The sequence below is a fragment of the Punctularia strigosozonata genome (genome assembly GCF_000264995.1).
Source record: "Punctularia strigosozonata HHB-11173 SS5 unplaced genomic scaffold PUNSTscaffold_5, whole genome shotgun sequence".
Classification (NCBI taxonomy): Eukaryota; Fungi; Basidiomycota; class Agaricomycetes; order Corticiales; family Punctulariaceae; genus Punctularia; species Punctularia strigosozonata.
The window spans coordinates 364,435-390,855 of NW_006767437.1; the positions used below are offsets into that span (position 1 = coordinate 364,435).

The 26,421-nt window shown below is 53.5% G+C and overlaps 11 protein-coding genes across 11 annotated transcripts; 6 read left to right on the forward strand and 5 right to left on the reverse strand.

The window, feature by feature from the left end:
* Positions 1-455: 455 nt before the first annotated feature.
* Positions 456-1,753, forward strand: MnP4-short (manganese peroxidase 1 precursor; the record flags this gene model as incomplete). The annotated part of the gene is made up of 3 exons (XM_007382718.1): positions 456-820; positions 872-939; positions 990-1,753. The coding sequence occupies exons 1-3, from the start codon at positions 573-575 to the stop codon at positions 1,751-1,753; spliced, it is 1,080 nt and encodes a 359-aa protein (XP_007382780.1). The 5' UTR covers positions 456-572.
* Positions 1,754-1,806: 53 nt separating this feature from the next.
* Positions 1,807-2,614, reverse strand: PUNSTDRAFT_101357 (HAD-like protein; the record flags this gene model as incomplete). The annotated part of the gene is made up of 1 exon (XM_007382719.1): positions 1,807-2,614. One exon carries the CDS (start codon positions 2,612-2,614, stop codon positions 1,919-1,921), a length of 696 nt encoding a protein of 231 aa, XP_007382781.1. The 3' UTR covers positions 1,807-1,918.
* Positions 2,615-2,909: 295 nt separating this feature from the next.
* Positions 2,910-6,284, forward strand: PUNSTDRAFT_112977 (uncharacterized protein; the record flags this gene model as incomplete). The annotated part of the gene is made up of 8 exons (XM_007382720.1): positions 2,910-3,071; positions 3,129-3,266; positions 3,313-3,564; positions 3,619-3,727; positions 3,779-5,556; positions 5,622-5,765; positions 5,827-6,072; positions 6,123-6,284. 8 exons carry the CDS (start codon positions 2,910-2,912, stop codon positions 6,282-6,284), a joined length of 2,991 nt encoding a protein of 996 aa, XP_007382782.1.
* A 180-nt stretch (positions 6,285-6,464) lies between these two features.
* Positions 6,465-7,871, reverse strand: PUNSTDRAFT_133307 (P-loop containing nucleoside triphosphate hydrolase protein; the record flags this gene model as incomplete). Its single annotated transcript, XM_007382721.1, has 7 exons — positions 6,465-6,555; positions 6,616-6,748; positions 6,800-7,014; positions 7,069-7,382; positions 7,439-7,572; positions 7,634-7,698; positions 7,759-7,871. 7 exons carry the CDS (start codon positions 7,869-7,871, stop codon positions 6,465-6,467), a joined length of 1,065 nt encoding a protein of 354 aa, XP_007382783.1.
* Positions 7,872-11,360: 3,489 nt separating this feature from the next.
* Positions 11,361-11,933, reverse strand: PUNSTDRAFT_66805 (uncharacterized protein; the record flags this gene model as incomplete). Its single annotated transcript, XM_007382722.1, has 1 exon — positions 11,361-11,933. The coding sequence occupies one exon, from the start codon at positions 11,931-11,933 to the stop codon at positions 11,361-11,363; it is 573 nt and encodes a 190-aa protein (XP_007382784.1).
* Positions 11,934-12,774: 841 nt separating this feature from the next.
* PUNSTDRAFT_24611 (uncharacterized protein) lies at positions 12,775-13,258 on the reverse strand (the record flags this gene model as incomplete). The annotated part of the gene is made up of 4 exons (XM_007382723.1): positions 12,775-12,808; positions 12,860-12,963; positions 13,029-13,081; positions 13,210-13,258. Coding segments are annotated over 4 exons (240 nt in total), but the record flags the coding sequence as incomplete, so codon positions are not given.
* Positions 13,259-13,425: 167 nt separating this feature from the next.
* PUNSTDRAFT_119978 (uncharacterized protein) lies at positions 13,426-15,179 on the forward strand (the record flags this gene model as incomplete). Its single annotated transcript, XM_007382724.1, has 6 exons — positions 13,426-13,434; positions 13,489-13,586; positions 13,650-13,773; positions 13,833-13,892; positions 13,950-14,992; positions 15,055-15,179. The coding sequence occupies 6 exons, from the start codon at positions 13,426-13,428 to the stop codon at positions 15,098-15,100; spliced, it is 1,380 nt and encodes a 459-aa protein (XP_007382786.1). The 3' UTR covers positions 15,101-15,179.
* A 470-nt stretch (positions 15,180-15,649) lies between these two features.
* PUNSTDRAFT_101363 (cytochrome P450) lies at positions 15,650-18,474 on the forward strand (the record flags this gene model as incomplete). The annotated part of the gene is made up of 13 exons (XM_007382725.1): positions 15,650-15,869; positions 15,938-16,015; positions 16,069-16,197; positions 16,256-16,373; positions 16,435-16,583; positions 16,634-16,749; positions 16,806-16,920; positions 16,978-16,991; positions 17,058-17,066; positions 17,124-17,304; positions 17,362-17,443; positions 17,508-17,644; positions 17,709-18,474. The coding sequence occupies 13 exons, from the start codon at positions 15,650-15,652 to the stop codon at positions 17,930-17,932; spliced, it is 1,572 nt and encodes a 523-aa protein (XP_007382787.1). The 3' UTR covers positions 17,933-18,474.
* Positions 18,475-20,140: 1,666 nt separating this feature from the next.
* PUNSTDRAFT_112972 (uncharacterized protein) lies at positions 20,141-20,813 on the forward strand (the record flags this gene model as incomplete). Its single annotated transcript, XM_007382726.1, has 3 exons — positions 20,141-20,399; positions 20,462-20,696; positions 20,750-20,813. 3 exons carry the CDS (start codon positions 20,141-20,143, stop codon positions 20,811-20,813), a joined length of 558 nt encoding a protein of 185 aa, XP_007382788.1.
* Positions 20,814-21,055: 242 nt separating this feature from the next.
* On the reverse strand, positions 21,056-23,195 carry PUNSTDRAFT_66632 (uncharacterized protein; the record flags this gene model as incomplete). The annotated part of the gene is made up of 7 exons (XM_007382727.1): positions 21,056-21,212; positions 21,284-21,505; positions 21,559-21,592; positions 21,654-21,841; positions 21,900-22,619; positions 22,670-22,962; positions 23,028-23,195. The coding sequence occupies 7 exons, from the start codon at positions 23,193-23,195 to the stop codon at positions 21,056-21,058; spliced, it is 1,782 nt and encodes a 593-aa protein (XP_007382789.1).
* Positions 23,196-23,580: 385 nt separating this feature from the next.
* PUNSTDRAFT_101371 (uncharacterized protein) lies at positions 23,581-24,801 on the forward strand (the record flags this gene model as incomplete). The annotated part of the gene is made up of 4 exons (XM_007382728.1): positions 23,581-23,850; positions 23,902-23,994; positions 24,051-24,158; positions 24,202-24,801. The coding sequence occupies 4 exons, from the start codon at positions 23,581-23,583 to the stop codon at positions 24,373-24,375; spliced, it is 645 nt and encodes a 214-aa protein (XP_007382790.1). The 3' UTR covers positions 24,376-24,801.
* Positions 24,802-26,421: the final 1,620 nt, after the last annotated feature.

Here is a 26,421-nt window from a genome sequence, read left to right on the forward strand (position 1 = left end):
GTCGGATCTGTGGTCCACGATTTAGCCCCGAGGTTGACTGCTACACGCCAAGAGCTTCTCTTCGTCAAGTTCATCTTGGCTTCCGAGAATGTTGGGAGAACTCTGCCTACATGTGTCCGCGGATGCTGTGCTCCCTGCGGGTGGCTCTTACCCCGCCGCGCTCGCGAACTGGAATGACAATGCGAGGCGCTGGCCCCTCGCTCCACCGTGCCCACACGGCGGATTCAATACACCTTCGGTCGCGTGTTGGCGTCGTTCTCTCTGGGAATCGTGCCGTACCTACGCACGGTGGCGGGCCGTTCGCGTACCTGATCCACCTCCGGCGCTGGCACTGGCCAACGGAAACGCTCGGATTGCCTGCCCAATCCCTTTGCTAGTATGAGACTGGTTCGCACAATATCGCAACGCGGTACGCAGCTTGAGCAGAGTCCAGGGAAATACTTGGCGCATTTCTTATAGCCCGACGGTGACGAGTATAAAGGCTCGAAAGCGTAGCTCCTGAACGACAGGATACTCGTCTTTTTCGAGCCTTTCCACTCCTACTCATCTCGGACTCTTCTTATCGTTCCCCGATGGCCTTCCAGCTCCTTTCTGCTCTTGCTGTCGTCGTTGCCTCGCAGGTGGTCAACGCCGCTATCACCCGCCGCGTTGCCTGCCCCGACGGCGTGAACTCTGCGACTAACGCAGCTTGCTGCGCATTGTTTGCCATCCGCGACGACATCCAGGAGAACCTCTTCGATGGTGGCGAGTGCGGCGAGGAGGTTCACGAGTCTCTCCGTCTTACCTTCCACGATGCCATTGGTATCTCTCGGTCCAAGGAGTAAGACTTCACTGCTCAGTAACTTGATCGTGCTTATCATATTTCTAACAGCGTTGGCGGAGGTGCCGACGGGTCTATGATCATCTTCTCAGATATCGAGACTGCCTTCCATGCGAATGGTTCGTCGCTCTATCCTGGTGATCGATCATTGAATTGACATTCCTTGCAGGTGGTATCGACGACATTGTCGACGCTCAGTCGCCCTTCATCGCCAAGCACAACATCACGGCCGGCGACTTCATCCAGTTCGCTGGGGCCATCGGCGTCTCCAACTGTTCCGGGGCTCCGCGCCTGGACTTCTTCCTCGGTCGCCCGGAGGCCACAAAGCCCGCCGCCGACATGACGGTCCCGGAGCCCTTCGACACTGTGGACTCCATCCTCGCCCGCTTCGCCGATGCCGGTGCCTTCACTCCTGCCGAGGTCGTCGCCCTTCTTGCGTCGCACACCATCGCCGCCGCAGACCACGTCGACCCCAGCATCCCCGGCACGCCATTCGATTCTACTCCTAGCGTGTTCGACACCCAGTTCTTCATTGAAACCCAGCTCCGCGGCACGCTATTTCCCGGCACCGGCGGAAACCAAGGCGAGGTCGAGTCACCCCTACACGGCGAGATCCGTCTCCAATCCGACTCGGAGCTCGCCCGCGACTCGCGCACGGCGTGCGAGTGGCAGAGCATGGTGAACAACCAGGCGAAGATGCAGGCGGCTTTCAAGGCGGCGATGCTCAAGCTGTCCGTGCTTGGCCACAACATCGAGGACATGGTGGACTGCTCCGAGCTCATCCCCGAACCACCGACGCTCACGAAGGCTGCCACCTTCCCGGCTGGATTCAGCCACGCCGACGTTGAGCAGGCCTGTGCGACGACGCCGTTCCCTACCCTCTCCTCCGACCCTGGCCCAGTCACTTCCGTAGCCCCGGTTCCCCCTTCCTAAGCGATCTTATAAGTTCAGATATCGCAATCACCGCTTTGGGTATTTTGGGTAAATTATCGGAGCTGGTAGAGCTTTCTCTATAACGACTATGAAAGCCATATCTTGATACTTGGATATACATGAGAAGGCAAGGCGTGCGTGGTCCAGTATACTGGGGACTTTACGTCAATCCCTCTTCTCCACGACTAGATCCAACAACTGTTTCGAGACGGATTCGAAGGAGTCAAAAACTATGCCAGTAATGCCTAGTTCACGAGCGCTCTGAACATTCTCCAGCTTGTCGTCGACGAACACCGTCTTTGTTGGATCTACCCCCGTACCCTCGATGACCTGACGATAGAACCCTAGCTCGGGCTTCCGCTCGCGCGCTTCGGCGGACGTGAATACACGATCGAACAGCGCCCACTCCTCCTGCGTCGCCTTCTCCTTCAGCACCTCCCAATCCGGGGCCGAGATGTTGGACATGGCGAACACACGCAGGTCGGGCGCGGAGCTCTTGAGCTCGCGGATCATGTTGATCATGTCCGGGCTTCCGACCAAGGAATCTCGTGCCCCTTGGAAGGCGGCTGCCACCTCGGATGCAGGCACGTGGAACTGATCCGCGACCAGTGCGTAGCACTCGTCCTCTCCGACGTCGCCCCGTTCGTACGCGTTCCAGGTTGACGATCGGAGGATTTCATAGAGAAGCCTCGGGGAGATGGAGGTTTTAGTCTCGGCAGACCAAGTGAAGAGGACGTCTCCGAGGTCAAAGATGATTGACGTGCACCTCGGCTCACTCGGGCTCGCGACGACAGAAGACTGGTGGTTCGTATGTTTTTCAAGGCCGGGAACAGAGGAGGAAACTGGTGCTATGGAGGCCATGGTGTAGATCTGCTGTAGGATCTGTTACCTCGGCGCATGATCTGTTTGCAGCCTCATAAGTAATTGCCAGAGAATAGAGCGGCCGTCATAGTCTTCGAGCGCTGAGGATCTCTGGTCAGAGCAGAGTCGGAGGATGCTGTCTCGACGCACGTGGCTCACATTTGTCGCACGCCCAAGTCACTGTCATCCCGCCAATTTCACTGTCCGTGACGTGGGGTGAGCCTGGCTGTACCTGGTACCCTCTCCTTCGCGCTGGTCGTGCCGAGCCCGGGCAGCATACACATCTCTGTATTCTATGGCGTTCCCAATACCCAGTCATCTTCCTCGCGCTGGAAACCCGCCAGATATCTCAACAAGAATCTTAACGAAGGTTTCAGAGACAACGAGCAAGACTCTGACCGCAACAGCAGCGTCGCAATGGCTCGAAGAACTCGACGAATCCATACACCAAACAAGAGTACTTGCTACATTTCATGATTGGAATGCTATAAAAAGCGATAACTAAAGATTTTAGACTCGGATACATGAGCGTGTACATGTTGACCACGCAGCTTTCACCCGGCAACTGCTGTCGGCGAAGTCAGTTCAAGAGCGTTTGCATGCATTATCGACGAACGTCGAGGTTCTGGAGCATTCGTTATCGGCTGAAGAGGTATGTTATCCACCTCTTACATTGGCCGTTATAACGTGGCTCGCAGACAGGTCTTATGCCCAAGCTTCTGCGTGCTTTGCGGGAGCGTGCTTCCCTCGCCCAAGATGCCGCCAATGCGCATACAACACATCAATGTCTTGCACACCTGGATCGCTGTCGAGTTGCCTTTCAAGAACTGTCCCAGTCAACAATGGATGGACGACTTGCAGACGCCGTCCGGAATTCGACGTCAGTGGAGGCGTTGATATCTGGAGCACCTGCTCCTTTGAATAGGACAGAGATACTGAAAGAGCTTCAGGTATGTGTTCCTCGTGCTCCAAAGACAAAACGGCCCTGGTCTGAAATGTGGCAGCGCAAATCCCGCGTTCTGAAAGATCGGACGGAAGAGCTTCTGAACGAAGCATACTCTCGCAGCGTCAACGTCTCTCCTGCTGAAATGACAATTTGTTCTTCCGTGAAAGGTGAAGTCGTCCATAGCCAGAAACTTAACGATGTATTCACCGTCTCTGCAGTCCTGCATTCCGAAACTACCATAACTCTCTCCGAGATTCTTTCGTCCCTTAATGTGGCCTCCCTTGCATCGCACACAAGCGTCTTGCGTCGCGCGCTCACCTCGCAATACGTTGAACGCGTGCTCAGCCAACCCACCTCCATCACCATCAACACCTCGCCTGATGGAAGCTCGCACACCTTGACCCTCTACCCCTCCCCGCCAAATTCTGAGGACCTGTCCACTCGACTTGATAACCTTGCGACCGTTTTTACCTTCCTGTCGAATCACTTTTTTCCCGCCTTGCCCGACCCCGCTGCAACCACTTTCCCACAGTCCCTCACGAAACCGCTAACCACTGCTCTGCTGCAAAAGCTCCTCATTCCAGCTTTGCCTTCATCGCTTGCCGCTTTACCCCCCTTCCTCGAGCTCGCCCGGAAGTCGCGTCAGTTCGAGGCGGGTTACGTCGAGCGTGTTTTGAAGGACACCTCGGACGGTGAAGTGACCCATTGGGTTGATTCCGTGGGTGTGCACTACGAGCGCAAACGGCGCGTGGACCTGCTTGACCGCGCCAGGGCTATCATCACTGCAGCCGGTCATGACGCGACGTTCCGAGCGGAACTGGTGACGGTGACACGTCCAGTGAAATCGGACGTGATTCCGGTTCAGCAGGACGTGCAGGTGGAACATGAGGATGAAGACGAATGGAGGCCGGAAGACAGATCGCAGCATGCTGCATCTGTTGCCACCAACGGGCACCCCGAGGTATCAGCAGACGACGACGGTTGGGGATTCGATGACGATGTGCCAGAAGAACCTCCGACGCTGCCCTCTACAACAGCAACGGCTGCTCAGGACCAGAGCGCTAATGGACATGGTGAACCTCAACCTGCAGAGGACGATCCTGCCGACGCATGGGGTTGGGAGGATAACGAGGAGAACACAGTACCCGTATCCCGACTTGAAAACGCGCCAGTTGTCAACGATGATTCTGCAAGCAACGGTACCAGCGATGACGCCACTGCGGTCGACGATCCATGGGACGATCCATGGGAAGATCCGCCTGTCGATGCGAAAACTGCGCCTGTGTTGCCGCCGCTGAAAACGGAATCAACACCACCTCCAGCCGCTCCTGTGGCTGTCCCCGTGCCCCAACCGGCCGCCCCGCCGAAGCGCGCGACGCGGTTGGAGAAGCTTGCGATGAAAGGCAAGGGCGGCAGCAATGCACCGTCGCCTGTCCCATCTCCAATGCCGACCTTCTTCCCGTCCCCGTCCCCGTCCCCGTCGCCAGCTCCCTCCCCCGTGCCTAACCCAGCCGTCTTCACGAGGAGTCCACCCACGAAGACCCCACCACATCCATCATCTCACTTCAAGCAGGACCACCGGCCGCATAACATAGCCGTCGCGGTTCCCATCAAGGAGACCTACCTCGTCTCCGCCCGATCTAAGGAAATTGTCGCCTTATTTCACTCCATATTGGACGAAGGGAAAGCTTTGTCCGCATCGCACGTCTTCGACTCGACTTCATCCTCTGCCTCAACACCCGGGTCGCTGCTGCTCCAATCGGCTCCCGCGGTTCTCGACCTATTCCGTGCACTGTACCCCGTAAAGCACGATCAAGAGTTGCGTAAAGCCTCGGGAAAAGCCATGCGTTTCTCTAATGACTGCCTCTGGCTGAGCTCAGAGGTCGCCAAAGTCGAGAAAGGAGACCATAAACTCGACACCTCGACTACTGAGAGGATACAAGAGTGCAAATCGCGGCTGGAGGCGTTGTGCACGTGGTATTTTGAGGCGACGATCGTGCGTCTTTGCATTACAGGCGTACAGCACTGCAGTTTGCTCGTCAGGCTTACGACGTAATGTAGGAACGCCAAGAAAGCGCCATCGACGCAGCCCTTGCAGAAACTGATGGTTTCACCAATCTCGCGGATCAGGTGCGCTTCGATGCATGCGAGAACGTCGTCGGTCGTGTATTACGAGACATACGGACTGTCGGGCATCAATGGAAGGTCCGTTATACCTGCGTCTCGTTTACTTACCATAGCTTAACGTCGTTTCTGGGACTTACAGGGTGTACTGACGAAGACCAAATACCACGCGGCACTGGGTGCACTGGTCGAACACGCTCTGCGCCGCATTCTCGCGGATGTCTTAGCTCTGGACGATATTCCCGAGCTCGAGTCGCACCGGCTCAGCGAACTATGCAAGATCCTGAACGCACTTGAAGGTCTGTTCCTTGACAATCCGGAAGAGCCTTCGCTTGTCGTTGCACATGTTCCTTCTTGGCTCAAGTATTCATATCTCTCCGAGTTACTGGTACGTATTCATATTGTTCATCGTATACTCAGATGCTGAGCCACGCTTAGGAAGCATCTCTTGCGGATGTCACGTATCTCTTTGACCAGGGGGCTCTGGTCGATTTCAAGGTGGACGAGCTCGTCAAACTTGTCAAGGCGTTGTTTGCGGACACACCTCTCCGCGCGAATACAATCCATAGGATACTAAGCGGACATCCTACATCGCATTGATCTTGATTTACATGTTCCTGCTCATGTCATCCACACGACATTCTCTACTATTTTCTCAGTATCAGCCAGTCCGCACCTTATGTATCACATTACGAAGCAATCGGCATATTGGAGAATACTGAACGGCTGGTACAAGGAACACGCATACTGATCAAGAGGGATAACAAGGAGTTTCTACAGTCACTTCGCTTGGAGCTCGACCATCTCCTTAAAGGCGCCAAGCAGCGCTGTGAGCTGAATCTTTTCGCTTCCCCCCGTCGATAGTCGATATCTTCAGACATTACGCGTAGGTCAACCTCCAGAGGGGATGAGACTAGAGCAGTATACGCACTCCGTTGTGGCCAAGTGGTCAAGGAGATATGCCCGCGCATGAGGCTTTAGCTCAATGGTTTCAATGTAGTCGAAGGCACCAGCTAGCAGGTCTTGGAGCGCAAGACCACGCTCCGTCTTCAAGGCATTGATCACTGGGCAGCGCAAATGGTCAGTACGGTATCCCGTTATCAGCAGGGACAAACCACTTTGGTACGACGTGGTGAACTCGTCCGCTAGCATTGAATTCACGATGGTTTCAATGTCGGACGGATGTGGGTTGCCAGTGCAATTGTAGATTTCTGTCTCTCCAATCTCGTCGTATGCAGCATGGCACGCCTGAAGGACGTTCAATGCTCGTCGCATGTCTCCTTTGGAAAGCTTGAGCAGCGCTTTCTTTCCGTCTTCCCTCAGCTGTACTCTAGACAACGCCACAATCAGCATGATACACTGTAACTCATGCTGCTATACGCACCCTTCGGCGTCGACGACTGTCTGCACTCGCCTCTCTACCTCCGGGATCGGGAGTGGTGAAAATCGGAATCGGGTACAACGACTTTGAATCGCTGGCGTAATCTTGTTCACATAGTTACAAATAATGCAAAATCGAACGTTCTTCGTGTACTGCTCTATCACGCGGCGGAGCGCAGCCTGCGCGGCCTGTGTCATCATGTCCGCTTCATCGAGGATGATAAGCTTGTAGCCCTTTGAGAATAGCGTGCGGGTTTCGGCGAACTGTTTGATTTGTTCGCGAACAACATCAATGCCACGGTCGTCCGACGCGTTCAGCTAGAGAGGTGCGCTATTCAGGCATGAGAGTAGGTGACACATTGGGCATCGCGCACCTCTAGGATTTGTTTCCGGAAGTCATCTCCGTATATTCGGCGGGCTACTGCGAGAATCGTAGATGTCTTCCCTGTTCCAGGCGGTCCGTAGAAGAGGAGGTGAGGCAATCGGTTCTTCTGTATAAAGTTCTCGACTGCAAGCTGTCACCGTCAATTCCCCACCAAATCAGAGCATAATGATAGACGCGGCCTCACTGGTGCAAGTAATATCCTTATGCGATACAACGTCATCCAAGGTCACTGGGCGATATTTCTCCACCCTGTCACGCAGAAAAACACGTCAAGAACGCGTCCTTGTCGCGGTTAATGTGCTAACGTACCAGGGGAGATTATCGAGTTCGTGTTCCTCAGCAGGTTCCACTGCTCTCCCCTTCCCTTTCGCATCAGACGGGACCGATCGAGTGGCAGTCTTGAAGTCATCGTCGCTGTCCATGGCAATCGTAGCGGTGCGATGAAGGGTGATGGACCGTCGTAGCGCAAGACCGTGGCGTTGTTCAAACACACTGCCACACGCTCGGCGCCCAGACAGTACCGCTCTGGCCACCTCCTCCTTTGTCTCCTGAGGCCTATACGTTGAATGCCGGCATTGAATACCCAACGTCGTCTACCCTATACCACAGGCAACAAGATTACCTTTTGCTCGTTCGACTGAAGTCTGCTCCGGCGAGATGTGTTGCGTCCCGGAGATTTCTGGCGCTGGGCGAATCGCTACTTCTGATTGTTGAATTGAACGTTCGCTTCTCTGGATGGCTCACGCACAGCCGTGCGATAAACACCGCTTCCTGGAACTTATGGAACGGACGTTTCTATGTGCATAGGGTGCAACTATACCCCAAATTTACGATTACTGAACAGTCCATGGAGTTGAAGACAGTTTACACGATGGCTATACAACCTTTTACCAAACCCGGTACAATTCCTAACGCGAGGAACTGATGACACTCTGTGCGACACGCGCCTGATCTAGACCATGAATCATCCGACTCATCTAACAGAGCGCCATCGCACTTCCTATGATCATCTCGTACACGAAACCGTTAGATGCATTGGATGCGATCATCGGGCCAGCATGCATTGCAATTTTCACAATCAGCATCATCTGAAAATACCCAGAAGAATAGGCCATGCCGTAACCTGCAAATGTCTGAGCGGAACAGTGTTCATGAAGTTACTGAAATGAGCGAAGTTTCCGCGCCGCACAGGTACGGTAAATGGCACCACCTCAATGGAAGATCAGTCGGGAATCTGAGATGGTTATAGAACGCCGGTGTCTGTGTTCACGAGATCAGTCCCTCTGCGACCTTCCTCTTGGTTGCGCGTTCAATTTCCGGCGATAGTAGCCTTCCACACTTTAGTCCCATCCGGCAAGGATCGGAGGATGCCTGGGCAGCCATTCAACCGGCTCAGAGATTTGCCTCTGGCGTTGAAAGCTGTACGTTCCTTGGTTATTCCGAGCAACTGCTCCACGGTGCTCATACTATAAAGATAAACAACCTCGCTTGATGACTTCGCTCCCAACTCCGTCAATGCCGATAATCGCTTTGAACGACTCTTTGGGTGCGTTACTAGTCGGTGTGATTGCTTCTGCGGTGTAAGTCTCGGTGGTCAAATATATATTACCAACGGCGATGCCTAAAATCTCGCAGTGTTTATGGTATAACGTGCCTGCAGGTGTATCTCTACTACACAGAGCACTCCGAAAGGGATGGTTTCTTCCTCAGATCATTTGTGAGAAATTATTCTGCTCGCTCTTAGTACCGAAATGACAATAAGATACTCCGTACTAGGTTGGGTTCCTATGGTACTTACAACATAGGATTGCAAGTATACGACTCATTGCTTCTCTTAGGGTTTCTGACACTCTGCATCTCGCGCTTGTCTCCCACGCTATCTACTATTACTGTGTATCAAGCTTTGGCGAGTATCTGACTCTGACCCGCCCCATTTGGTATGTGGGGAATACGTCTGTATGCTTTATGGTATCTGACACGAGAATTCAGGTCTCTACTGGTTTGTTCATTCTGTCATGAAAGTTGTACGCAGGCTCACCGTTCGATAGTTGCAAGTGGCCCTCGGAGTGAGATATATCTTTGTCTAGCGGGCGGAGGGTAATAGCTGACTGGGCACTTACAGAATTTCATCGGTGTATGCATAAAGATGTGAGTCCTTGACCGCCATGAACTCAGCAATTGTACCGATGTCACTGGCTAGGTTTTTTGCCCACCGGATCTATCAACGTAAGCGTACTAACACCAACGACCGTAATTTGACATTGCTGAGCCATGGGTATCACAACATAGTCAGTGGTCGGCGCAATATCTGGCTGCCGTTGATGATTGTACGTGAGGACTCATCGCTCATTCATTAACTATACTCAAAACACGACTGAAGGTCGCTCTATCAGCTGGAGATATGGGTGAGTGCGCTCCGTTGATCGGGCCGTTGTCACTTGCTTAACCATTTCTTGGACAATAGCTGAGGCACTAGGTACGCAATATACGTAGTACTCGAAAAATCGAGCTAACTCCGTCCCACCTGGAAAAGGAGGAACAATAGTTGGGTAAGCAGGATGATTTCATGGTCAGATGCACATCCCCGCTCATGCTTACACTAGGTTTCAAATTGAAACCATCATATCTCAGTATAAGATCCTTGTAAATATTATGCACTTGTTCCGTGTTCCTTGTATAACCTCGCTTTCAACTCCAGGGATGGGCTATCAGCAGCCTGGTCACAGCGGTAGTATGCGATACCATGATCGCTTCGGGCATGGTCTTTTACCTGAACCGCAACAGAACCAGTTTTAGCAAGTGAGTTGATTTCAGCCAGCTAATCCCCTAGACGCTCCAACTGTTGTCGCTGCAGGACAAACCGCGCAATCAGTATGCTTGTAACGTACGCCTTAAACACAGGTGAGCAAAGCTTCCAGAGAATGATACCTCATCATCTAACGATGATGATCGTGCGCAGGATTGGTCACCACGTAAAAACCCTTATATTCGGTCAAATATTGTGGGACGCTGACGATCGAAAGTAGTGTATGCGCTACAACAACACTGATAGTGGTATGTTCTATTACCCATGCTGTGGTGACAATATTGATATTCGTTACTTACTACCGATGCATATAGCTGGTGACACGTCATAACAAGTTCCTCTACATGCCATTCTGGTTTGTTCTTGTCAGAGGCACGTCTGCTTCAAGTCGGGGATTGGAAGTGTTCTCTTGCTGACGCATATATGTAGTTTACTCCTGCTCTTTCATGTCGCTGTAAGTGGGACATGATCATGAACTGGACTGGCGGGGCCAGGTGCTGAATGTCTATACAGCCTCAACTGCCGGTCCGCCGTCCGCGCAGCAATCGATAATCATCAAGATATTGTGATGCTATCAGAGTTAAAGTCTAGGAGGACAGATGAAACGAACGCATCCGCAGCCGATGGCAGTCGAGCAGGGAACGTCTTGGAGATCAAGCCGCATTCTCTCGGCAAGGGTGACGCGGATGGCATAAACCGCAACAGAAAGTCTTCCATCCTTGCTGTGTAAGGCACCGCGGGGAACGACGGCCATTTGGTTGCCAGACAGGCACGTTCTACGGATATCAACTCGAAGTTCCAACTCCATTGTATATATGTAGTAACAACGGCGGACGAGTTTCAGTTGTTCTCGAGTGAGATCAGCGTATTGCGTTGAATCAAGTCATGCCGATATAAGGGATTCTAGTCCAGCGTCTGCGGCTTGCAAGTGTAGCTATATCTCCACGCGTTGAGGTTCCTGAAATATAATGTTCTTGAGCTTGCGAACTACCCAGGGCTGATCACCAAATCGCTTGTTCATATACAGAAGCCACGGCTGGTACATACAGATCGTCGAGCACAACGTTCATACCGGAACATGTCGGGAATGGCAAACGCGTTGATGTCAAACAGGCGAATGAATGAGGAACTTATGAGACGCTGTGTATGCAGCTTCCGCCTCTGGTGAGAACCGATATTCGTGGCGCCAGTAGAGCAGCCAGAACAGTTCGCATCCCGGACAAAGCCATCGCATAGCATGGACCTGCCAGGATGACGGGTACCAGCCGGAATCCTCCCAGTCAATGAAACCAGATACGTGACCATCGTGTATCAACACGTTGTACATCCGTAAGTCTGCGTGCACGTATCGAATGGGGTCCGCAGCCATGATCGCTCGAGTGTCCTCGTCCACTTCTTTTTCATATTCTTGCACGATGCAGTATGTCCCGAGGTGAGCCCATAATGCCGCTGGGGACGGAAAAGGACCCGATCGTTCTTCAAAGAAGAAGAGAGGGTCTGGGAGGTCATGACCAGATGCGCTCATCATCACTTTTCCGGCGTCTGCCTCAGGCTGACGAAGCGTCTGCAATTTCTCGAGGACAGAAGACACCTCTTTCACGATGGTCTGTTGCAAGTCGGGTGTCAAAGGACCCTGACGGCAAGCATCATAAACAGTGATGCCGGGAAGACGGGTCATAACCGTATATGTAGCTCCTCCGTGCTCAAACGACGCGATCAGGCGAGGAATAGGAATGTCGAGACCTGTGGCATGGAGGAATTGCAGTGCGTGGGTTTCCGTACTGGTCGTGCGGCGTCTGAACTTGACAATCCATGGAATACCGCATCTAAAGGCCCGAACGTTACGTTCGCCTGAGAATGGCTTGCTGAGGATAATGAGGAGCCGGTACTGTGCACTCGCGTAGGTCAAAGAGTGCCAAGGAATGATGAGAATAGATAATCACCTGGAGCAGCGTGTTTGGTGTCCGTGTGAAGAGGAAAAACCACCACTGGGGTGACAACAGTATCATAATGAGAGTCAAAAGGCGGCAGGGGTTATGATCAGCAAAGGAGGTGGTCGATGCGGTCGAGTCCGATTTCTCAGAGGTCGGAGGTCACGCTTCAAGTCGCTCCGACGAGGGACAGCAATTTAAGCGCTCATGGATTTATTACAATGCTCACGAGACGCCAGCAGGGGATCATGTCGATAATCCGGTGCTTCGGTGAATGTGCCGTGATACAAGCCTTATACAGCACAGCATCGATCCGCCTTCATTTATACGTAGTAGGGTAAAGCACCTTCATGTCTGATCAGCCGTGATTTGAAGTCTTGAATCCTAGAGTGCCTCGATCAGCATCCTGAGGTAAGGCCCTTCAGGAAGCTCTGTGATTGCTTCCATAACGAGCGCGAAGTGATGATCGGGACATTGATGCCAAACGACTAGGCCAATGTTGAATAGTCTCGTCTTCGTTAGAAAGGCGCCTCTAATATGCCCGCATACTGTACATCATGACTTCGTCGTATGCTGACCCCACTGCACGAAGCCTAATCTTGTGTTCATCTCCTCCACCGTTCTAAAGCTAACTGTAAGCGTAATCCGGTGGACAGTGCAAACCTCTGCGCACCTTGTCTTCATTTCGCTCGCCCATGTTATTTCCTTCAGCGTTGGCGCCCTCATGGACGCCCCGATTGTCCCCAACACGAGAGATACAATCGCTTCGACAGCGACCTACGTATACGGCGGTATTCAGCACAGGGGATTCTAGTTGACTCTCACGAAGAGGAAGCACTCACGTCCGAAGGTAAAGCTCCCTCGGGTTTTCCAAGGGCTTTGAGATGTGACAAATCTGGATATACAGCATATTCCAGCTGTCATGTAAGATTTTAAGAACTTCTGCACTAACGCTCGTAGGCGGAATACGCGGCTTTAGAATGTATGAGCCAATGGATACCGACAACGTAGGCTTGGGCTAACCATGTAGCAGGCTGAGGGTAGCCAGGAAGAGGAGAACTTGGGCAAACATGGTTAAGAAAGTGGGTCTATGACAATGACCAGCCACGCCGTTCTTGATTTGGAGCCTCACTGTCGCACAAGTTCAACCGTGAATGCAGACCGAAAGCTCCAGCGAAGAGGGATACGGGCACAGCCACCGCGGTCACAGGCTTGCCTGCAACCGCTGCCGCAGATTTCATGGACCAAGTTCGTCTGATCATACGCAGGTCATCTCATGCAATTGATGCGATTCATAATCAGGAATCGTTCAGAAAGCTGCTGCAAACGCCTAGACCGGTAGCCAGCAGGGCATCCACCTCGCGCGGCTCTCTGCTTGCCGCGGCAGCATCCGCTTCCAAGTGCGTTCGAATACATCCGTTGTTGCGGTTCACATTCATTCAATTCTGACGAAACCGCGTCAGAAAGGCGAAATTGATAGACCCGTCGCAGCCCGCCTTCAAACCTCGCAAAGTCAAAGGTGCGGACGGAAAGTACCGTGATCGTGCTGCAGAGCGTCGGACGGGCGGCGGTAACGACTTTGCGCATGTACGTCCTGTACCACTCGCGTCTGGTGTCGCTCCATGCATCTGACGTGTCTCATCCAGGTGGAAGCACTATTAGAGGACTTCGAGAAGCAGCATGCGAACGAGGAGGACAAGGGCTCGGTGCGTTCATCGCTGTAAGGAATGTGTTTCAGACGCTCAACAACACGTTTGATACAGTTAGACGAGAAGCGACGGTATCTTGGGGGCAATAGCGAACACTCTGTTCTCGTCAAGGGTCTCGACTACTCTCTGCTCGAACAAAACAAGGCGAAGGAAGCCCAGACGTCAGCAACGCAAGATGACGAAGAGCTAGAGCAAGTATTCAGAGAGGTGGAAACCACAAAGAAGCGATCAAGGGCGGACGTGTTGAAGCAGCTCAAGGAGCGGAGAACGACGGACCAGGCGGGAGATGGCTCGGGTGTCGAGCCGGAACAGGAGAAAGAGGAGAAAAAGGTTGACCCGCCAGAGGCGAAAAAGAAGGAGGGCAAATTCAAGCCAATTGGGTTCAAACCCATAGGGCAGGCAGATGATAAGGCGAAGAGGAAGAAGGGCAAGGAGGAAGGCGAAGGCAAGAAGAAGAAAAAGAAGAGAAAGGTCGAGGAGGGCAAGGGTGACGAGACGAAGGCAGAGACGACGCCCGCAGAAGGGATGACATCGACATCGGCACCTGCACCTGCACCGCCGCCCCCAGAGCACGAGCACGAGCCCGTCGATGAAGACTTTGACATCTTCGCGGGCGCTGGGGAGTACGAAGGGCTCAATCTCGGTGATGAAGATGACGAGGATGAAGATGACCCTCGGGAGAACCATGATGCGCAGGATCATGGCTCAAAGGAACAGAGCGGACCACCGGAAACTGCCCCACCTCGTAAACGAAAAGGCTGGTTTGACGATGACGAGCCCGAAGCGGAACAGGAAGCGCCTTTACTCCCAGCGCTATCAGAGGTGAAATTGGCGGGCGGATCTCGTTCACCACAACAGGCAGAGCAAAAGGCTCCGGAGGAGGAAGACTCCGAAGAACAACCAATGCGGTTGCAGCCTCTGGCATCCTCCGCCGTGCCGTCTATCAAGGATATTCTTGCCATGGATGAGACTCTGGAGAAAGAACAGAAGCGGCGCGCGAGAAAGGAGAAGAAGAAGGGCGGCGGAGGTAGCGGGGATGAAGGAGGAGAGAAGAGGAAAAAGAATGATAAGGCCAAGGTTGAACGGGATTACCAAAGGTGAATGCTTGAATCGTTGTTGTTGCTGTAGTCTCTCCCATGTCTAATTGACATCTGTACAGATTGAAGTCGTATACAGATAAGAAGGCTGGAGGGAGCACCATTTAACGCATTCCCTGTTGTTCAGTGTATTGTCAACGAACGTAATCCGGGCATCACATGTATTTCCTATTTTCCACATTCGCACAAGGCCGGAAGCAGATTCGCCACGATTGACCGCAGTGAGATTGCTCCCGACATCACGGTCCGGTCCTCCCTCCGATGATCGACAACGCTCTGGCCTGACGCCGCGGAAGACGGCCTGAAAGCCCGCGGGAGACAATCATATACCGCTGTAAAATGACATGCGGATTATGGAGACACGTCTACATACTTCAGTATTGAAGTCGGAAGATCTGAAAGCCCGCACTCTGAACCTCCCCAAGAACGGGTGCATGCCAACGCCAATGCACCGCGGATATGCACTGATCCGGGACCGCAAACCATTTCCTGATTGCCTTCCTTTGCCTTCGCTTCTACGTAGCTCCGCCTCATGGGAATTTCTGCGGGCGGAAACGCTTGGTCGCCTGAAGTTAGGGCTGGGACTATGAATATGGTGTCATGCTTACCTTCGGCGGACCATCCTATCCCAGCACGTCATTTAGCATGCTCAAGGAAATGAACATCATTCGCTTTCAAGATGTGCTCTCCAAGGTCCGCGTCCTCGACGTGTCTGTGGTGGCCTTTGCGATCTACTTGGCCAAACACTTCTTGACGAGGAAACGCCTCCCTGCTTCATACCCGCCGGGACCTAAAGGACTCCCCGGTATTGGAAACCTCCTGCAGCTACCGAAGGAGCAAGAATGGAAGACGTACACAGAATGGGGAGCAGAACACGGTATGGGGGGCCTGATTTGTTCTACGTTCCCGTCCTCAACACCATGTACAACTCCTCACTCCTGCCAGGTGATATGGCGATGGTGGATGTCCTCGGACAGAAAATGCTCATCCTGAACTCGTCACGAGTGGCTGCCGATACGCTGGGTTAGTCCTCAGTAGCCGATTTCGACTAAACTTCGCTGACGAGGGACCTTCAGATAAGAAGTCCAACATCTACAGTGACCGACCACGGATGGTGATGGCTGGAGAGCTTGTCGGCCATGACCAGCATATCACGCTCCGGTCAGCTGACGAGCGTTTCAGGCAGTTCAGACGGCTGTTCCATGGTCCGTGTTCGCCCACGAAACTACTATCCCACGAGATGGTCTCTAAAATTTATGTCAGGTATATTGGCGGGAAGGGATAACCTAGCGGGGTTTGCTCCCATTGAAGAGCGTGAAACGCACCGTTTCCTCCTGAGGGTGCTGGATGATCCCTCCAACCTCCCCAGGCACATTCGCAAGTATGTTGGTGATCTGCAACACCGAGTAGATGCTCATTTCGGTCATATGAATATCAACTAGGCTGGCAGGGGCAATCATTATCAAGATATGCCATGGGTACGACGTCGTGGAGGGCGAAGATCCTATGATTTCCCGCATTGAACGCGTGATGGACGAGTTCGGCGAGGTCACAACTCCAGGACGTTACCTCGTTGATGCCATACCGTTTCGTGAGTACCCTCCCTTTGTACGAATTCTCGCATTCACCGAAAGGCGCCAGTTGCACACCTTCCTGGGTGGCTACCGGGCATGGGCTTCAAAAAGAGCGCCAGAGAAATGCGTCGTAGGCTGCTTGAGTCTGTCAACGCCCCTCTCGCGTTCGTGAGGGGACAGATGGTGCGAGACCCTCATCACCCCAGGTAACGGCGCTGCATGATTCATCTCGGGCCAAGGCCGCAGGAAAGGCACCTCGATCGTACACGTCAATATACTTGGAGAGACTAGCAGAGGGCGGTGTTCCGTACACGGAGGAGCTCGTCAAATGGGGTTCGCTTGATCTATACGGCGGTGAGTTATTCATGCTAGGAATCCGTTGAGAGCATGATGCTCATGCCCGATCCATAGGAGGAGCGGATACGGTGAGTACTTGTCCCGTGAACATTGTCAAAGCCCGATGCATGAGTTTGATTGTGCCTACTTCCCAGTCCGTCGCTGTAAGTTAATCGCTCGCTGCTGCATACTATGTCTGCACATATTGAAGCAACCCACAGGCTGAGTACAATTTCTACCTCCTCATGACGTTGTATCCAGATATCCAGAAGAAGGCGCAGGCCGAGATTGACAGCGTGGTCGGTACTGACCGACTGCCGACGCTCGCTGACCGACCAAATCTACCGTACACGGATGCCCTGGTGAAGGAGGTATTCCGGTGGCATCCCGTGGCTCCGCAAGGTTCGGTACACACTGGTGCTCTAATTGGGTCGCCACGCTGATCCGCGTTCTTGCAAGGTCTTCCGCACGTTGTGAGGGAGGACGATATCCACGACGGATACTTCATACCCAAGGGCACAGTAGTCATTGCGAATATTTGGTACGCATCACGGTTTAACATAGTTAAACTCAAACAGTTCAAGATCTGAATGTGCCGTGTATAGGGGCTTCTTGCATGACCCTAGGACATACAAAGACCCCATGACATTTGATCCGTTACGGTTCATCGCTTCACCAGGAAAACCAGCAGAGCCAGATCCACGTTCTTTCTGCTTCGGGTTCGGGCGACGCGTCTGCCCAGGTATGTCCCTTCTGTCAGTTGCTGTCGGCCGTCGCTGATATCAGTCATATCATCTTACCTCTAGGTCAGGCGTTGGGTGATTCGTCCGTCTTCCTGGCGTGCGCGATGTCACTGGCCGCATTTGATATCAGCAAGTCGGTTGACGACACTGGACGCGTCCTGGAGCCTGTCGTGGAGCATACAAGTGGCATCATCAGCCATCCCAAGCCGTTCCCGTGTACTATCAAGCCTCGCTCCGCCAAGATCGAGGTTCTCATCCGGGCGGTAGATGAGACCCGGGGTGATTAGGGTTGCAGTCAACGGCGGCACGAACACGGTAGGATGTATTATATTATTATTTCTTGGAATCATCGGGACAGCGTTACATAGCAAGAGTTGGGACTGTTCGGAGCCACCACGTCAATTGGAAGGACATCTTCGCGTGGAGATGTGGCACGAATGACACGGGGATAGTGAATGGAGACTTGAACACAACGACCTGCATATCCATATTGCAATGCGGTGGTGAAGTGTGCAAATTCACTGCATCCGCAAGTTCGATTAGGATGTCGAGGTTCTGCAGGATTGAGGAGCTGCCCGAGGCCGAGGGCGGGGAGCTTTCGTGGCTGTCGTGTTCCGAACTTGATGGCTCCGACCAGATGGATAGCCCTCCAGCCTCAGTCCATCCTGCCACGCCCATAATACTGGAGCCTCCGTCGCTGTCGTGGGCCGCACTTTCGCGTTCTGACGGAGTCCCCGACACTTCACCCTCTGCCGCACTGAACTCCTCCACCTCAGGAGACACGCATTCCGGAGCGACGGCGTTTTGAATCGCCGGAGTTCCGTGGTCTATGTCGGAGGAGGTGACACTCGTGTCGTATGCATCGGACGAGGCAAAGAGCAAAGGCTCGTCACCGGTGTCGGGTGGGAGGTCGACCCCATTGGGGGCACGGCGGGCGGAACGCTGACGGCGTCACATGAGCATGACTTTATGGGCAGTGAAGTGGCTGACCTTAGGACGGAAGATGCGTTCGACCATTCCTGACACCCTTCTTTTAATCTTTACGCGGTTTCGTTTGGACGTGCTGGCGCTCATTCTGGACAAAAAGATCTGCTGGGTGGATGCTATCGCCCTCGCCTCATATATATCTGCCTCGCAGACAATGCCGCGCGCGACAATGCCACGGACATTCCTGATGAAAGACATCTGTGGCCTCGATCATCATATGCAAGCTGCTGGGTCTGCAAAGCAACATATCGCCAGATACGCTGGGGTTTGAGCTATACGTGCGTGTCATCGGAGCACGCCTGTGCTGACTGTTCAACCGATACTTCTCCTTCGCCAGGCTACAATCCCGAACACGGTGGCAGTCGATTCTAGACGATCTCACTCTATTACTGCTGCTCTTACTACACCCATTTGCCCACAGTTGCAATCGTCTTGGCAGGCTCTCCTTCCATACTTTCACCTGGACGTGGCTCACTCGCTCGTGATCCTGATCAGAGCTACGTCTTTGCCTCCCGCTTTCAACGACTGTGGTGCATTTGTATCTTTGCTTTGACCTACAATATATTTGTGCATGGGCAAATGCCGGCAACTCGCTCTCACCCCGAAGCGCGGTAACTGAGTTTGGCGCATCGGATCTGCTCCTCTCCTCTCAATCCATCCGTCTCTGATGTGCACTTCACGCCCCCTTCACCAGGGAAGTCTACGTGGGACGATTTCCTCGACGAGACCATAGCGTCTATTTCCGCTCGCCGACGCCCTGGAGCTCTACAAGAGCTCGACCTTGCTCTTCTGCACTCGGCGCCCTATGCTGCGGGTTGGAGCTCGTTTCTTGGCGCCATCCGCACCCAAACGTCGCTTTCCGATGATGTGAAAGAAATCATTATCTGCACAGTCGCGACGCTAAACGGGGCACTGTACGGTATGTTAGCTTGAAGGCCCGCCTTTGTTGGCGGACTGTGACGCGTGTCTGGTCATCCCCAATTTCATTTCGCGCGAGCAGCATGGGATCACCGTGTTCCCCTCGCGCTAAAAGCCGGTGTAAGCAAAGAGACTCTGGAGGGCATCAAATCAGGCAGTGGGGCAGGCATGGTGGATAAACACCGCACGGTGTGGGAATATGCCGTCGAGATGACGAGGAAACGTTTCACCTTGGTTGATCTTGCCGACGACCTTTTTACAGAGCGACTACGCGCTTTTTGGTGGCTCTTGACGTTGCGGAGCGGAACAATGGGAGTTGGGAGTAGAACTCAGGATGCCCGATCGAGTAGCTGTATGAGTAACTCCCCGAGGACTGACACCGGCTTGCTTATTGAGGAACGTATCCGTTTGGTGTCAAACTGTCACGAAATAGCCAGCCATTCGAGTCTTCGAATTCGCGAGTGAATTCAGTCGATGTCCCTATTAAGGTACGTTCGGGCGCGATACTCTCAGGATCATGCACCCTTAAGCTACGCCTGTAAGGTCGATCTTATCTGATCTATATCCCGTCTTTTTCCTTCATACCGCTCATGCGCCTTCCGTACTTCACCCCACCCCCGCGGGGTGAGTCCACCGGAGATCCCGCAACAGACCAGACGATCGCGGCGATCGCGGCTCGACGCCATCCTCGACCTTTGCAGGCACTCGACCTCGCGCTTCTCCATTCCCCACCCTACGCCGCGGGCTGGAACGCATTTATCGGCGCCATCCGGACGGAGATGCTTCTGACCCCGGACATACGCGAGATCGTCATCTGCGCGGTCGCAGCCGTAAATGGCGCGCTGTACGGTGCGTGCCCGTGAAAGCGGCGTTTCTGCGCGCATAGATGCATCAACCGCGTGTGTACGTAGAATGGGACCATCATGCGCCGCTGGCGTCGGCCGCAGGCGTGAGCGACGAGGCGCTCGCAGGTATCAAAGCCGGGAACGGCGTGGGTCTTTCGCCCAAGCAGCACGCGGCGTGGGCATATGCCGTCGAGATGACGCGGGACGTGACGGTGAGCGACGAGACCTTCGCGCGGCTTCGGGAGCATTGCAAGGACGAGCGGGAGATCGTCGAGATCACTGGGACGTGCGCCGGTTATAAGTAAGTCGATCTTCCCGTTCTTCGCAGTGGAGGCTCAGCGTCGGCGCATGTAGTGCGGTCAGCCGATTCCTGGTGGCGCTTGACGTCGGGGAGAAAAACGGAGCCAAGGGGGAGTGACGGATCCGTTATTATTGTCCGATAGCACTGTAAGATATACGGGTTTCTTATACAAGTGTGCTACATGGCGCAGAGATGAGCGATAGCTAGGTATCGGAAAGGTCTATGAAGCCAACGGGGATACTCGAATCGTGAAGAAGCGTGTCGGCGCGATAAGGTCATATGGTTCGTAATCGAAAAGCTAGGCGCATCCCCTTGCTGCCTCAACCCATAACTGTTCCTTGCTCAGTGAGGTGGAAAGATCAATATGCGCAGTACGCGACGCATAGCAACGGGAAGCCGGCGTAGAGCCCGATCCAGAAGACGATGTTGCCTAGAAGCTTGTTTTGCTTGATGGCAGGTATCCGGCCAATGAATATCAGTGGGATTTGGGCGAGCTGCATCACAAAGAGGTACATTCTGTAGCAGCCCATCTTGTGAGCAACCGCTTACGTGTATCAGAGAACGGAAAGAAGAATGAGGAGACTGACCTGATCTTGTGCGTCACAATCACCATCACGAGCTCGTGCACTGCCGCACTGAGCAGGAACGTAAGGAACATAGCCGAGCCTCGCGAGATGCGATAGGTTGATATGCTGGACGCGTATACGTGTCGGAGGAGGAACGTATGAACGGGCTTGTTCCATTTCCGGGAGAATTCGTCCCAGGATGTCGAGTTCCACCAGTCCTCATAAAATTGGCGGTCGGCGAAGCTGTAAACAGGTTACTTGGTCTTGTTGGAAGATTTTGTGCACGGATGACATACTATGATAACTCGGCGAAAGCGTTGCATATGCACTCTGTTGTTGGATGACTTTGTATTAGCGACTTGCCTGGATCCATTCTTGGATGACAACGTACCGAAGATAAGATAGAATAGTAACAGATATGCGATCATGAAGGGGAGCGCGAGGTCCAGCAGCGATTTAGGGAACGATTGATCCGGTGTTGGGGTAAGAGGCAGGATAAATGCCTCTGTGACGGTGTATAGCAACGCAAAGGTGCCGAAGGTGGCAACTGTCTTCTCAAACACGTATAATGGCCGTATCCTGCCAGTTCGCTCAACGTCAGTATGTTGATTTGCGGGGCTAAGCGGTGGTCACTGACTTGTCCGTGCGCGGATACTCAAGCTCGTAAACGAGTGTCGGGATGAGCTGATAGACGGCAAAGTCCTTCCAGGTAATGTTCTCTGGCCAGCGCACATACTTCGGACCCATGGATGTAAGCTCGGACTCCAATTCAGAGTACTCCCTGACCAAATCCGCAATCGTTGGGTCTGGATGATGCACGAGGGGATGCGGAGTGGGTGCACGAGGAGAATCGGAATCCGTGGAGATGGCCGGCGGATGTGCAGACATCACAGTGTCACCTGGGGAAGGTTTGACGGCGGCGGCGGCCTCGGATACTAGCTTGGAGGCGCTTTCTTCGTTGGTGCCAGCTTTCTGGGCCGCATTTGTGGCGGCTACAAGGCGTTGGCGCAGAGTTGAGGCCGCGTCGGCGTCTATATAGGAGGTGCTCACGTCCGCACCGGTCGGTACTGCCGGGGTGCCGACAGCGGGGGAGCTGGCGGTGTTGGATACACTCGGGGTTAGTTCACCCTCCTTTTCCTTCTCGTCGTGAGCCTCCGGACTGTTCGCCTTGGCGTCGGAGAGAGCCTTCTGCCAGCCTCCCTGCGCGTTGGCAGCCTTCTGCAACTGGGCCAAGAGTTGCTGAGCGTGCGCGTGCGCGTAGGAGAGATAGCCGTTCGTCGACATGTAGGAGTGCATTTTCATAATCATAACGAGGGTGTGCAGGGTAAGGAAGCCGGACTGAACCCATGGCCAATGTCTGTGACAAAAATGAGGACCGGCCGGAAGGATCATCACAGTCATACGCACTGATTGGATGTCCAGGTTACGGTAACGGCGAGAAGGAACGTCTGGAAGACGTGCTGAATCACGACGCCGAACCAGTAGTAGCGTATCCAGCCTTTCGAAACGGCTTTTGCGAACGGCACGCAAAAGCCGGTACTGAGGACGAGCACTGCATCGGAGATGGCGAGAGATACAGCGTTGCGGGACATGAGCCGCGCGAAGGCAAGCTCAAGGAAGTAGCCTGATCTTTCGAAGGAGCGGACGTAGGCACCCACGGCGAGGATGAAGATTGAGATCCAGAAGAGTGTGAAGAAGCCCTATGTTGGGAAAGTATACCCAATTCAAGTCGCATACACGGTCGCAGGGCATATGAATGACGTACCCTGAACTCATTCGTTATGCTCTGCTCGTTCTGAATGTCAAACGCGCTCTTGCGCGGGGCAAAGCTGACCATCGCGCGCATCTTCTTGCTCGTTCTGCTCCGAAACGGCTTGGAGACGTAGAGCGTGCCATTCGTCGTGCTGAACCCTCCCGAGGGCGTTCGTTCCATCACGGACACGCCTGGCTTCCGGAGCTGGTCCAAAGGTGACGTTGTGTTCGAGGTGAAGGTCGGTCGCTGCGGCTTGTCAGCGATGCTGCGTAGTCAAATATGTTAGCCGACTCCCGGGGAATCATACTTATTTCCTCCAGTGACGACGCTTACCTAGGATCGACGGTGACCGTCATGTTTCCCGATCGTTCCTTACAAGCTGCTAGCTATCAAGAACTTATCCCAGCTGTAAGAAATCGCAGAACTTGTGAGCCAAGGAGCCCAAGGAGGTTATCGTGGTTCGCGTATCCTACGTTTGCGCTCGGCCTTGCTGGCTCTCACATTGGGGCTGTGCATCGAGATGACGTCAACGGGCTTTTCCGTCAGAGGCTCGGAACAACTTGTGATGTTTCTGCGGCGACATGTCCTAGCGAACCTGACCGCGGTACTGAGACCAAAGCCCTTTTCTGTGACGCTGCGACCCTTGGATCCATTGTTGTCCCGCTTCGCGCATTCAGATCATGGCATACCGACCCCGCCAGCACTGAAGGTGCTCCGCACCCTCGAGGACAACAATAAGGCACGCATGTGGTTGGACCGCTTCAAAGCGAGCCCGGTATTGCCAAGGGAGTTAGTTGAGCTAACGTTCTCGAGGAGCTCGGGTCCTGGTGGGCAAGTTAGCACGCCCCCTTGCCACTCGAGAGGAGGATGTTGACGCGCTCTCCAGAACGTGAACAAAGTCAATACGAAAGCGACCCTTCGATGCCCCGTTGACGCTGGATGGATACCACCTTGGGCAAGAGGTTATATTGTACGATCGGTATGTCCCCTTGTTGGCCAATCACACGAATGAACCATGACCAAGGACCTTGGCAGCCCCATTATGCAGCGTCCTCCCGCAGCATCCTCATCACATCCACGGTACATCGCTCGCAAGCACAAAACATAGACGAATGCCTGTCCAAGGCATGCATCTCCTTGTCCGTGTCTTCGTCTCGAGCGAGTCCCTGACAATGCACGCCTACAGCTACGCACGCTGATCGTTCAAGCCGCATCGGCTTCTATCGTCAACGAGGCCTCCCCAGAACAGAAGGAGCGGGTCCGGAAACTGGAGGTCGCCGATCAGACTCGACGCCGGATCGCCAAAGCAAAGCAAAGCTGCAAGAAGCAGAGCCGCAGCAAGAGGGACTGGTCCGACTGACACACGCTCCCTTGTACGGGACGCTGCAATGCATGTCGACGCTCTGCCCGATCGAAAGTTGTGGTTCCGTGGTCTCGACGCGCCAGCCCGAGCACGTCGTCATCCTCCCGCGCCCGATGCGAGGGCGCGCCGCTTCAAGTGGTTCAGTGTTTCGCCTGGGGGAAAGGGACTTCACGATCACGGACATGCTCGATCGACGAAGAGCTTGACCTGCAACGGTGGAGTAGAGGATTGGTTAAGCCTCGCACGAGATGTTAATGTTCGGATCGAAGCACAGTTCCTCGTCAATTGGCCACATGGAGGTGTATGCATGAAGATGAACTGATCATGTTCAACGCCTTTTCGTTCCGGTCAACGAGACAAAAATGTGTAACTACAATGTGGTGGTGTCATCCATACAAAGAAATTATAAGACTCTACAAGTACCAGAGTTACGCGAAGCGTACACGATAGAAGATCCCGATGGATAAGTGGCCGGCAGCTCCACGGATAAGTGCACCTGTTAGTAGTACGTCGTTGTTACAACAGATCCGCACAAAACCTGCTCCTTGCTCCACAACGAGAATATGCAAGAAGTGAACGGATAATATGTGCAACCTCCCCATCGCGTATGCCAACCACGAACGGTGCACCGACGGCGAAAGGCCGCTGTCCGTTCTAGGTTGACATAGCCGGGGTGGTCGAGCACTGAGTTATGGGTGTGCGTTGTTGAGCGTTAAAGCATCGTAGCGTGTGATGAGTCCTCGGCAGCTCCGCGCATGTGTAGTTGTGAGATCCGATCTTCGGCAACCTAGCCGAGCCAAGTCGCATGGTATAACGATGCCGCGCCGGTTTGCTGGGACGATGATGATGGTGGTGGTGAACGAGTCTCGACAAACAAGAGAGTGAATCGGCGATAAGATGGTTGGTCCGAGTCAGGGCAATAGGATGGAGGAAGCGAGCTGGAAACCAAAGGGCCGCAGGTAGACTGACGTCACCACGCAATACGGTGGGATAACGAGATGGCGGCTGTAAATTGAAACCTGGACGGCGAGGCCGTTTTGTTCCCCGAGCAACGATGTCTACGACGGCGCTCTGTCAAATGGGCCCAACAGAGGTATGTTTGTTGCTCACTAGGTTGTCATTTCAGTTAACATTCCAGGAGAAATGGGGATCAGCACCCACTGTGAGCATCGAGCTGGTACACTCGAGTCCGCTGAAAGGTGCTAGGGCAACATGGGCACCGGAGAGGCAACGTATGTACATCCAGATAGTGGCGACGGTAATCTGTACGCCTGCCGTAGCTTTGCCCGCAATCGTCAACAGGGCATTGGAATCTTCTTCCATGAGGGATGGGTGGCGGTGGAGTGAAGTTGCCTGCCGTAGCCCTGCAGGCCTTTAGTGCGGTGGAAGAGAGATATAGGATGAACTCACGCGACGGGAAGAGTTTCGGGACTGCCAAGAAGTTGTGCCTGGGTGATGATAACGTTGGCATCTCCTGTAGTAGCCGCCGGTGCGATTGATTGGGTTAAAATGCTGTGTTCCTCCTCAGTTGCGGGCTCAAATTGAACCATGCCGAGTACATAACGTTGATTGAATTCAGCGTAGATTGTGATGAGAAGAGAAGGACAATTTATTTTCGCATTTTTCATTTCTAAATATGGACTTATCATTTTCCTTTTCCCACCTTTCCTTTTCCAAAGTCACGTGACCTTCAGTGGCAGCAGTACAGCATCATTGACACTGCCCTGCACTGCCTTGCACAGCCTTGCACAGCCACCGGAGTTTTATTCCGCTTACTCATGAACAATGACTCGTTATTCCTTCTAACTCCTTGATTCATAATCCTGACCCACCTAAGTGGGTCGGTCTTACTCATCCTTGTGCCCTGCATGTGATTCTCTTGTACTATTCTTGGACCATGGATTTGTGTATATAAGACCCCTGTAGCTCGCCCTAAGTCCCCATCTCGACCTCTTGTGTCTGGGGACTTAGGTGAGTAACCATCTCTGTACTAGATACTATGCTAACTTGTGTCTTGGGGACTTAGTGTGTGACCTTGAGTCC